The sequence below is a fragment of the Phoenix dactylifera genome, chromosome 9, assembly GCF_051530095.1.
Source record: "Phoenix dactylifera cultivar Ajwa chromosome 9, Ajwa_hap1_PhDact_Kaust_v1.1, whole genome shotgun sequence".
Taxonomy (NCBI): Eukaryota; Viridiplantae; Streptophyta; class Magnoliopsida; order Arecales; family Arecaceae; genus Phoenix; species Phoenix dactylifera.
In genome coordinates, this window is record NC_143198.1 from 26,988,905 (window position 1) to 27,001,386 (window position 12,482).

General features: G+C 38.3%; 1 protein-coding gene across 18 annotated transcripts in view; it reads left to right on the plus strand.

Annotated features, from left to right (window-relative positions):
- The first annotated feature begins 1,064 nt into the window (after positions 1–1,064).
- Positions 1,065–12,482, plus strand: part of PRP39-2 (Tetratricopeptide repeat (TPR)-like superfamily protein) — a 29,366-nt gene continuing 17,948 nt past the window's right edge. For 4 of the 18 annotated variants that reach the window (XR_016396522.1, XM_089925514.1, XM_089925515.1 and 1 more), the window contains exons 1-5: positions 1,066–1,226; positions 1,537–1,573; positions 1,989–2,054; positions 2,262–2,362; positions 7,633–7,862. Coding sequence is in view for 13 of the 18 variants with exons in the window: in XM_089925514.1 (XP_089781640.1) it covers positions 1,194–1,226; positions 1,537–1,573; positions 1,989–2,054; positions 2,262–2,362; positions 7,633–7,862 (467 nt within the window). In the remaining 5 variants the exon portion in view is untranslated. Of the gene's footprint in view, positions 1,227–1,536; positions 1,574–1,988; positions 2,055–2,261; positions 2,412–7,632; positions 7,863–12,482 lie in introns of all 18 variants that reach the window. The other 14 variants (XM_088704690.1, XM_088704694.1, XR_015968943.1 and 11 more) reach the window with 11 other exon arrangements.

A 12,482-nucleotide genomic window follows, 5' to 3' on the forward strand; every position in this document is an offset into this window, starting at 1 on the left:
ATCAGGCATTTTTCCAAGAAATAAACATCCACTAGGGCGGACTCAAAATTTTTAAAATTCTCGCATAACGAACGCCTGGCCCACCACCCGACTCGACATAAGCTCGGTTCAAGCTGGACCGGGTTCGTGTGCCGGTCTGTCCGACCCGCCATTCCCGGCCCCAGGCCGGGACTCAAAATATTAATCTTAGAACCAGGGCAGCTATTGGCCCTCTTCCTTCTACAAGAGATGGCAACACTTGGCAGATACATTGCTCTTTGTTGGAGTGAATCCAGCCATGTTGAAGTGCTTATTTTCAGTTCTGTATTGGTCTTCCAGCCTCTCAACTTAAGTTGGTATTAATTCTTTGTGATGTGCACTGCATTGCAGATGAAGATCAGGATTTGGCAATTCTCCTTACTGGCTATCAACGCATGGTTGGCCTTCTGCGTGTGCATGATAAGGTGGCTTAGAAAAATACTCAGGCTAGGGCAAAGTTGTTTATATATATATATATATATATATATATATATATATATATATATATATATATATATATATATATATATATTTTTGGTACATCGGCTACTCATACTAATTTTATGTGAGTATAGCCAGCATTATAAAGAAAAAATAGACTATCCAATGCTGAAGAAATATCCTACTTCCGAGTCCAAAAAAACCCATCCGTATTCTGGGTGGCGTAAGAGGCGATCCAGTCAACCGCCATTTTTATCTCTTGGTACACATGCACAGCCTGTAATATCCACTTTTTTTAGTTTATATAGAATTTTTATATGTACGGCTGGGAACGTGGTGATGCATGAGATGCTCTGATTTTGAGTTGGACTTTTATCATTAGATGACAAAATTGTTATGAAGGAGTTTGTGATCAGGCATTTTTCCAAGAAATAAACATCCACTAGGGCGGACTCAAAATTTTTAAAATTCTCGCATAACGAACGCCTGGCCCACCACCCGACTCGACATAAGCTCGGTTCAAGCTGGACCGGGTTCGTGTGCCGGTCTGTCCGACCCGCCATTCCCGGCCCCAGGCCGGGACTCAAAATATTAATCTTAGAACCAGGGCAGCTATTGGCCCTCGGTTCTCCACTGGCGATAACCCGCGGAGCTCATCGGTGCGAAGCCCCGAGAAATGCGGGATACGATGGTGGAGGACAAGGCGATCCAGGAGAACGACGAAGTACCTGAGAATGGAGCTCCGGAGCCCCATGAATCGAACCCAGGTATGTTCCCATCTCTCTTGTCGATCTCGTTACTCGCAAGAATGGACGAAAAGAAGGATCTTGGGGCCATTACCTAAACCCTAATGGGAGAAATAAGCCCAGATGGGAGAGAAAATGGAGTATTTTTAGGGGTAGTAAGGAGTTGAACAGTGAGGGTACATTCTTGATTCTTGGTCTTGTTTGGAATGAATTTATATTGGAAGTTGAAGCAGCCCGGAAGAAATCGAGGCTGCAAAAATAATGTAGGGAACAGACGTTTTTGTTGTTGTTCTTGTTCCTGTTCTTGTCGTCATTATTATTTATTTTCCAGGGCTTGGAGGGTCGAATGAACCAAAAAGAAAAAAAAGGTGGGATGCATGCTATACGTGTTCTGTTCTTCAAGTATTTTCTTGTTCTTCTTGTTCTGTCTTTTTTGGAGAGGGACGAGGAGACCCACCGTCTTCTTCTTCTTCTTCTTTTGGCAAGAAATGGTGGGAGACCCACCTCCAATATAATTATCCAGGCCCAAGTGCTTGGGGATGCACCACCCAAGAATCGAACCTCTGGGTGCTAGGCATAGAAGTGTGACCATCGAGGCAAACCCCAATTCACTATTCTTCAGTTATTCTTGTGAACTAGTTTTCTGTGTTTGTTCACAAGTAAAATTAAAAAAAAAAACATTTTGACCCGGATTAGGTTACCATTATATATATTTTTTTCAACTCCATCCTGAGGTTTTCCATTGGTTATCAATTCGATGCATCCGTTCTGTTGATGGAGAAGGAAGCAATTTTGGGAAGTTGGAACCAAAGGCTGCATCTCTGAATGCAAAGTTCTGCGTCCCTGAATGTAAAGTTCATTATCTTTAGCAACTCTGAATAATCTTGGCATTGAAATTAACATAAAGACAGACTACATATGTAAATCTGCAAATGATCCAGGCACTTTTCACTCATTTGAAAAGTTTGTGACTGGATATAGGTATTTTGCATTTCATATAAGTTTTTTTCGTGTAATAATCTAATTCTTTCCTTTTCTTTTTCTATATTTTCGTAGTTGATTCTGTTAAGGAAAAGGTTCAAACGTTGCTTGAAAACACCCCAACTGACTTTGGAGCCTGGGCATTACTTCTATCAGAAATCGAGAAAACTTCACCTGTATGTGGCAACTTTTCTGCTATATCTGCGTCTCTAAGATTTTCACATGGTAAATGCTGTTAATTTTTATTCTTTTGAAAAAAACTAGATGATTTGAAATATTTTCCTTGATCTCATATTCTCATGGAAAAATCAGGAACATGGCACTCCTTTTTAAACTCAACATGATTTGATCTTGGCTTGAACATGTCTTGGGTTTCACAATTGCCGAACCACATTCTTTCGTTTAATGCCACTCAACTCCAGGAGAAAATCAAAATTATCTATGATTTTTTTAATTGTTAATTTATCAAATTTTACATGTTTTCGTGCAATATTTCTGAAGACATGATACAATGCCCCACAAGAATAATATCTATTTAATCTTGAGTGTAATCAATACATTGGTAGTTAAATGCTCTTTCCCTATAGATACCTGTAGCTCTGCTAGATGGCTTGGCTTGGTCCTCCACCCTAATTGGCTCTACCTGCCTGATTAGACCTAGCATCATGGTGGTCTCTTTTTAGCATCTTTCTATTAAATCTTTGGGAGGATGTCTCAAACATGGTGTCCTGCGATGATGATTGGCTCCCTCAATCTTAGTAGTTGCTTGAATGGCTTGGCTTGGTCCACCATCCTAAATGGCTCTACCCGCCTGATTAGACCTAGTATCATGGTGGTCTCTTTCTAGCATCTCTCTATCAAATCTCTAGGAGGATGTCTCAAACATAGAGTCCTACGATGATAATTGGCTCCCTCGATCTCAGTAATTGCTCGAATGGATGTGAGTGTTGCATGTTTTGTTCTGCTTATTGTTCTGCATCTACCCCAGCCTCACTTGCTATAAAACTAGGCAATCAAGGAAATGATTCTAGCTCTTCAAGCTCAGGCTACTATTGCAAATCTCAAGCTAATGAATCAATGTTCACCTTCTTGGTACCAGATCCTGCACTAGTACCACAACAGTGTAGTGTTGGTACCCTCTGTACAAGGGTTGGTTTGGCATACTCGATATGCATAGGTATGGTATGATATGCCCAATATGGGGTGATATGCACTAGTATGGTGAACCATGCAATCAATCATTGGATTCTCCTCATCATATACGAAATCATTGTGAAGTGGATCATCGTAGCTCAGCCCCACTTTATCATTAATACACTTCAATCTGAGCCTTAGATCACAATGGACACAGATAGGGTCATTCAAGTGCTTCTGTGTGAGGTGGTTCCTTTGTTTGTTGTGGATAGGGATGGCAAATTATGATCCAACCCGTATTTGACCTACAATAAGCAGGTTTAGGTTTGGGTTAAATAGGTTGGGGTCATAAATCGGTTGACTCGTCTTGACTTATTCATTCAATGGGCCAGGTTCGGGTTTGAGGATCATAATCTGTTTAGCCTATTTAACCAGTTTAATTTAATCAAGTTAGGTCAGGTTAACTGGTGCCCATGCCCTAACTTATTAGGCCGCTAAATAAAATTTGCTTCGCTTTTGGAGACTTCCTTCTCTTTCGAATGCTTGTTTAGGGTTTTGCTTCTTTAGGCCCCTTTGCCTCTGCCTTCATATGTCCATCCCTTTCGACCTTCCCAGCTTTAGCTTCTAGCACATGTGCCTTGCCATTGACATCACCACCTTCCACTTGACTATCGGCCTCGCTGCCCTTAACCTTGCCGCCATTGACCTTGCTCCCGAATCACTTCGTCGCTGAGCCTGATCTCTCTATCTCCACCATTGTTGGTCTTGGCCTTACCCTCTCTGCCGTCACACCGCCTGGATCACTAAGATCCAAGGTTCGCCGCTCTCAACCTCATCGCTGTTGGCCTTGGAGGTGCCCTCTCAATCGATATACCTCTCTCTCCCCCCCTCTCCCTCCCTCCCCCCTTCTCTTCCCACTTTGTCCTCTCCCTATCCCACCACCAAACCCTCCTCCGACGCCACCACCAATGGTCCATCCCCCCAAGCCCTAAGTTCTAAGCCAGGCCTGATCTATCAAAGCTAGGGTTTCTTTGCTATATTTAGTTGATTTTTGATGTTCTATAAGTTATTTCTTCAAATTTATTGATTTGATTGATTCATCTGAATTTGATGCTGTGCTGAGGTTTCATCAATCTGCAAAATTTTGGTTTGAGATCTAAGGTTCACAAAGAACAACCATTCTTTTAGGTATTCTAGTGAATCTCAGATCATCTCCTTATCTATTTGTGTTCTTTTTTCTTGAACCAATTTTTGTATGGTTTGTATGTAATCCATTGAGTCTCAATCGATTTTGTTTTCTATCGAGTATCCGTTTATTCGGAGATTTTATTTCATCTGGTTCTTGATGAAAGATTTTTAGGTTGACTTTTGATTCGTGTCCATTTATAGTTGGTTTCAATCCTGCAAATAGAAAGAGATTAAATTGTTGACACTAAATAGGTTAAGCCTGTTATACAACTAAATAGGTTAAACCTGTTATACAACTAAATAGGTAGACATGATCTGTTTATTAAACAAGTTAAGCAGGTTGTTCATTAAACAAGTTAAATACATTGGGTCAGGTTACCTGCTTAGTAAACATGTTTAGGTTTCAGATCCTGACTTGTTTAATAAATAGGTTAGGTCTAGGTCTGGAATTTTTTGACCTAACTTGTAGATGACCCGACCCAACACAATTGCCACCCCTACCTATGAATCAGGCGAAGGTAGACTAGTTGCGCTCACAGCCACTGGTGCAGATCGAAAATATATATTTTTAATTTAAAAATTATACACGTAAAGAAAAACTACAATTTTTTTGAATCTGCTTATATCATTCTTAGATCTACAATATATAATAAAATCATGTCGAAATACAATAATTTGGCATGATCTCTACTCATTTTTTCTATTTTGGCCTATTTTCGATCTCAAATGGTGGAGTTTCGGATGAAATCTAGATTGAAATTGCCTTCTCCGGGCATTTTTTGATGAAAACCAAAAAAATTAGTTGGGAGGGCTAAGAAGGCACGGGAATCCTTCTTTGCACGTATCCCTTATTATTGGCCGGGATGGGTAGCGAATCGTCCGAACTACCCTGAACTGAGCAGAACTGGGTGGTTCTGCTTTGTTCGGGTTGGTTCAGGCTGGTTCGGAGCTTGTTCCGATCCGAAAGGCAATATCATCATGATTCTGCATCGGTTCAGGCATGTTCGGAGCTTATTCCAACCCGAAGGGCAATATCATCCTAGTTCCGCACCATGACGGTTCAGTATGCCCTTAATTGGGTGGCTCGGGGTGGTACAACAATCGCTAGTTTAAATCCTTTGTTCTTTTTCATTCCTTATTTGGGAAGAAATCATCTTAGGCATTTTTTTTCACTAGAATATTTTTCATTTTGCTTGGATATGAATTAGTCTTTTAATTGTTTCTTTATTTACTTAAACATAGTTTATTTGGTTATTTGCCTTTTTGGGTGGGAGCTAATATGATTTGGCCTTGCCGCTTTTATTTAGTTTCACTTTGGAGGTTTATTTATCAGCATTTAGCCTATGCGATCATTTAACTTTGTGCTTTATTTTTACATTGTTAAAGCTTCAGATCTTCTAATCGGATTTTGTTATGGATTTTGGTTTTGATTTGGCTTTTACTTCTCAAATTTTATGTTTTTTGTTTTTGTAGATGATAAAAGGTTCTTTGTTTAATTGGTTATTGAATTAAATATGTTTAGACTCTGACATGAGTTTTTTTTTGTCTACTTTGGCTTCACATATTCATAAGTTATTATGCTTGGTTTACTTGGATCTTTGCCATTTAAGTTTTGACTTTAAGGCTTCAAGTTAATCTTGAAAAATTATTTATAAGTAAATATAACCTTAAGATTGGGGGTAAGAAATTATTAGTTTTAGCAAATTACTCTTAGAAATTATTTGCATGTTGTTAAGCTCCAAGCTTTCATTAGAGATTTATTAATCATTTTAATGAGATGTCAATTTATGCTTAAAACTTAGCCATCATTATTTTAGTTTGACTTATATAATTGTTCTTTTCCACTGTATATTATATTTAAATCCTCCCTTCCACTTCTAATTAATTATTAAGCACTTAAATTTATTTTGTTTTGATTATACTTTTTTGTGTTACTTTTTATTGTTAAAACATATAAGCATATTTTTATTTGCATATGTGCTTCTCATATCAGGCTTTGATTTATAAAACATGGTTAAAGATATTTTATTAGTTTTCTCACAAAAAATAAGATAATTTGATATTTAAATAATAATTACGTTTGAAAACGTTAAATTCTATTGTTATGTTAAATATTCAATTACACATATAATGAACTCAAATAAGAGTCTTGTTATCTAATCATTTATTTAGTGTTATATTTATTAAAATGTAAATTACATTTATAGCACGATAGCAATTACTTATTTATAAAAATTCTGATAGATTCTAAATGAATTATAATTGAAGCTTTGTCCTAAACCATTCACCAGGATTGAGGTGCTGATAAAGTGACTAGTTTTTGCACGTTGATGCATATAGATACAATGAGTATGAGTAATGTCATGGTGATCCCAATGAAGGGATCTTCATGCTTGCAGCAAAGAGAAGATCTTGGTGAAGTCTCAACATTCTAATTAAATATCTTTTTTTATTTTATAAAATTTTTTATTCATTCATTCGATTATTGCATTCCATTTGTTTTGTTCCTGTTCTTCTGTCTCAGAAGAAGGTATTTAGAAAAAAAAAATAAAGGATTAATTCGTTCTTGATGGTCATTTCTTTAATCCGTGAATAGGAGCATACTCGAGATCGGAATCGTAGGGAGGTACTTCTTGATCATTTCTACCAACTTAAAGCCCTTATTATGATTCATTTTATGCAGAAATATCTCTCTGAAAAGAATACAACTTTGTCATTAAGTGCATGGGAAAGCACATTATGTAGCGAAATATCACTGGAAAATTTCCTTTGGTCGTATTATTTAATCTCCATTTAGAATAGTTCTTGGAGAGTATGACATCATTTGGGTTAAAATCTCTTGCATGTTCCTTCCCAACTTGAAGAGATCCTCAAGATAACAATATTCAAAAATGCATGCTGCGAACTGAAAAAATATGTGATCTTATCATTGGGTTTTACCTTGAGAATGGAATGTGATGTTTATTGTTTGGAAAGCCTTGATTCCAGCTGTGAAGTCAGTTCTCTACTTATTCTATCATTTCAATTCTACGCTGTCCTTTGTTTATGCCTATTTCATGCAACTTCATGGTCTATTGAAATGATATATGGGGCTGGATTGTCATTTATTGTGTGTGTACTGCAGGATGATATACAAAAGATTTGCTTGGTTTACGATGCATTCCTGTCAGAATTTCCTCTATGTTATGGTTACTGGAAGAAGTATGCAAGCCACAAGGCACGACTATGCACTTTATATGAAGTGGAGGAACTATATGAACGAGCGCTCCGAGTAGCAACCTATTCTGTTGATCTCTGGGTTAGTTACTGTAGCTTTGCTCTGCTATCGTATGAAGACCCTGTTGACATTCGAAGGTAATATCCAAAAAGGAGTTCAATTTAGTATTTAAAAGTTGTGTAAAAATGATTTTTAATAGAAAATCATGGCATTGCTATTTCTTAGATTTCATAAAGGAACTTAACAAAAACTTGGTTGAATATTACTAGATAAGAAGTCCATGTTCTTTATATGATATCTCCACTTAGTTGAAAAAATTACATGGGGTAATACACTTGCTGGAGAGATGGATTAGTCAGCTGAATTTTTTCAAGATTTTTTTTTGCATATTACCTCGTCCACTATGCATTTTCGACATATAAAGATCCCCCTTTTCAGTATTTGCCTATCAAGCCAAAAATCTGCATACTTGTTTGCAGATAAAACCTTCTGTTAGTGTCTGTTGTATCTGCATAATTTTTTGCAGATAAAACCTTCTGTGAACGTCTTGTTGTAGAATTCAAACTTGGCCATGGTTAAGCTAACCAAGGATTGTAAAATTACCTAAGTACCGCTGGGTTTAAGTTAGGGTTAAGGTCGAACCACTACTTTCCCCTTTTGTTTTTTTTCTTCTCCCATTCTCCCCACCCTTGCTTGCCACTCACACCAGCCTAGAACCCCACCTTCCCATTGTCTTTTCTTTCCTCCAAGAGCGGAACTTCCTCAGCCATGGCAGCGAGCCCCTGCCCGCTCCTTCTCACCATTCAGCCACCTAAGCCCATTCCTTTCCATCCCTATTCTACCTACCATCTTGTCTGTTTGAGCCCACCCCTTCCTTTCTAGTGTGCCACCCACCTAAAAGCATGTTGCCATGCCTCCCCTCCTCATCCCACCATCTGCCCCAACCATCCTCATCTCTCCCGTTGCCACCACCATCATGTATAATCCTCCCTATCTCGTCATCCAACTCACTGTCCTCTCCTCTCCCTCCCCTGCTGCCAGGGTCACACCATTGCAGCACCAATTCCCCTGTTTCTCTTCCAACTCGTGAACAACAACAATGCTGGCATAACAGAGATATTTAAACTATTATATGTTCGAGAAAAGAAAATCGACATAAAAAATGTCTCAAAAAGATGAAGGGCATGATTTATTATCTTGTGATCCATGCTTTTTTCCCAATGTAATCAAGACAAACCTGAGTTCCATCATAGACATCTAGGTTTTCCATTGCTTTGCTAGGAGGTGAGGGAGCATGGGGGTGAAGCTTGGATGAGCAAGAAGAGGAGAGGAACAAGGAAGTGGGAGGGGATGTGAGAGTGTCTAACTAGTACAACGAGGATAGTGGGAGAGTGAGTGAGAAAGAGTGCAATGGGTTTGGTGGTGGGAAGGGGAGAGAAATGAATGGAGCTATAGAGGTGACTCAACCCTCTACTTTGCTGCGTGGAGGTACTCCACCTCCCCATAGATAGCTGTGCATCTACCTTGGGCTGCCATGCAACTCCTAGCAGTAGAGCCTTACCATTGCCTTTGCTGAACTCCGACTGCAAGTCCCACAGCTCCTCAAACTACCCAGCCACCACAAGCGGTGCCACCCGGTGGACGAGATGGACTAAGGGAAGGGAAGGAGAGTAAGGCAATAGTGGAGTTGAAGATTCCTCGAATAGGTACCAGAGCCTGTTAGGCAACCGGCATGGTACGGTGTGGTTTCGTACCATGCTGTTCTAGGGTGTACCTCTTTTTTGTTTTGCTAATTTTGAATTAAAGTTGGCAAATGGTTCGCTGACTTCAATTCGAAATTGGCAAAAATAAATAGGGATCTCCTGTTTCAAAATGAAATAGGGGATTCCCTATTTTGGACTTCCAATGAGGGCTTTCGAGCCCTCTCTTCTCTCTCGGCCTCTCTTCCCCTCTCTCCTCCTCTATCTCTCTCCCCCCCTTCTCTTTTCCTCTCCTCTCTCTCCCTTTGTAGGCGTAGTAAGGCTTCCGTTTTGTATCGAACGAATAAACTGTACCGGTAACCGACCGGTCCAGTATGGTACGTCCCGAACCGGCCGGTTCGATATGATTCAACATTCCATGGTGGAGTCCCATCTTAACAGAGGAACTAACGACAGGTCATTATTCTGATGGTGTCAGCATAACCCGAGGTTTTATGTGACATAACTCTACCAAAGTTGGCTTGGTACACAAATAGTGTTAGGGGGTGTAATATGTAATAAAAGCACAGGAGGGAGTGTGATTCATAAAAAAACCCTATTTTCAAACAGTGGATGACCAAGAGAGTGCAAATTCAAAAAAAAATCTTTCTTGAAAACTGCTCATGTTTAACTCCTTTGGATGGAGACTAATATTGACTTTGTTATGATAATCATGTCAGAATAATGCATAGTCTTTCGTGGAATCATCGTCAGGGTGTTGTCCTGAATAATTGTTCAATGTATAATACAACATGCACTCAGTTACAGACATATATAAACACGGTTAATGCTCATTGGTTACTTCAAAATTTTTGTGTCTTGAACTTGAAGACACAACATGATATTCTGTGGCTCTCCTTGTTATCCGATGTTGCCAGACCATAATGACAGTTATTTTATGCAAGTGGCAGGGAAAATGTGCAAAAGGTGTCAGATTCTCAAGATAACTGAAAGGATTTATTGTTAACTAAGCTACAGGGAGCTCAACTGGCAATATATTTTTGAGACATTCTATAGAATTTGCTTACAGACCTGTCCAAACATGGTTAACTTGTTGGCTTCTTAAAATTTCTAATATTGTCATGATGACATTGTATGTAAGTGGCTAAACAAGTAAACGGTGTTTTCTCCAAAGGCCTTATTGTTTTTAAGTCATGATAAACAAGCTGAACTAACCATGTATTATTGAAACATTCATCCAGACATAGAATTCCATTGTCATTGGATTCTATGGCACTTGACAAACATTTGCATTGTCAAGAAAATAAAAACCAGCTCCTGCAAACCCCTTAATAATATTTGCTTCAGGTGTTAAAATTTGTTCCTTCCAATATATAGAGCAGAACTTAAATAGGGATAGGTCCGGTATGAAATTATTCAGGGGGATGGAGTTTTTCGGTCCTTTTTGAACAAATTAAACAGAGTTCCATATGGTTGAGCTTCAAACTTGTATAGACCTATGCCATCACCTAAAGGGTAGCCTAATGCGCAAGTCTATCGCCATTGCATGTTCCAGGGAAGGTTAGATGTACATAGTCGTACCCTCGCATGTAGAGAGATTATTTTTGTGTTTTGAACTCATGACTTCTAGGTCGCAATAGAGAAACCTTACCATGGTGCCAACGCTTACCCTCATCTATGCTATTACCTGATAGACAATATTGCAGCATATTTGCTGTGATACATGATAATACTATATAAAGTGCAATCCACGACCCTGTATATTATCAAATTTTTATCAATACAGTCCATACTAATATAACATGGTATGCACTAATATTTCATTAATTACCGAGGAGGTGTTTCTTTTATTATAAGAAATTTTGGTAATAGAAAGGTTAGGTTTCATGTTAGAAGTCTGCCTTTTGATTTATTTACTGTCCATATGGATGAGGGTCATAAAATTAAATTTTCCACATGATTGTTCATGTATTCGTGATTGATTGATGAGATAATTTTTGGAGTTGGAGAGTTATTGGATGTGTTTGTTTTGATAGAGTTGTCAGGCTATGAATAATTTTGCAAAGAATATTGACATATTCATCCTATTTCTTTATTGTTATTATTATTATATTTTTAATATATATTATTTGTTAGGTCATCATACTATAAGACACCAAATGACAAAATTAATGATCAGACTAAGAAGATTTTGCTTTATGAAGCATAGTTTCAAATCCCGATGGGACGTCCTACAGGACACCAGGATGGGGTACCATCCCAAGTGTTGGGATGGACCATCCCACCATCATCGCAGTGTCCTGGGCTGCCCCCTATCCCAAGTGTCATGACGGGGTGGGATGGCGATGCTTCCCATTCCATGGAAAAACTGGGATGGCCTTTTTATGAAATCTCTAACTTGGAACCAGTTCTTATGCAACAGAAAGAAATGGTGCTGTATTTTATATGTATGTATATTTTATATGTATATGTTTGTATGTATATATTTGTATATGGGTATATGTGTGTGTACATATATGATATATCTATGCATGTATGCATACATGGTTTATTCAGGTCATTTTTATATTAATCTGAATTTGCTTAGGTGCCTTTAGGTCTATGTCTGCAGTTGCTTTGTTTGTTATTACAAAGAGTTCTTAATATGAATTGGTTTAATTTTATATTTATTACTGGGATTTAACTCTAGGGCACACTTTGGAGGGTGATGACTTGATGATCCATGAATCCATTTTCGTGTTCTTTCACATATTTGGATCAGCTAGTCTGTTTTGGCATATTGATTCATACTATGCAGTTTTACAAGGTGTCATGTCATGTTCCACACCTTTTTGTAGGTTGTTTTGGATGATTATTATTTGGTTTATGTGATCTAATGTTTCAGATTGTATCATAGGTTAAGTTCCATGTAGAACCATGTAAAGGCAAAGTTTTTGCATTACAAAAGATAGTTTAAATTATCGAATGATGATTGTTCTTTCCAAAGCATTGCTACAACTCCATGGAAGTTTAGTAATCCTGCATTTAATACACTTCCATTCGAATAGAATACCTGTT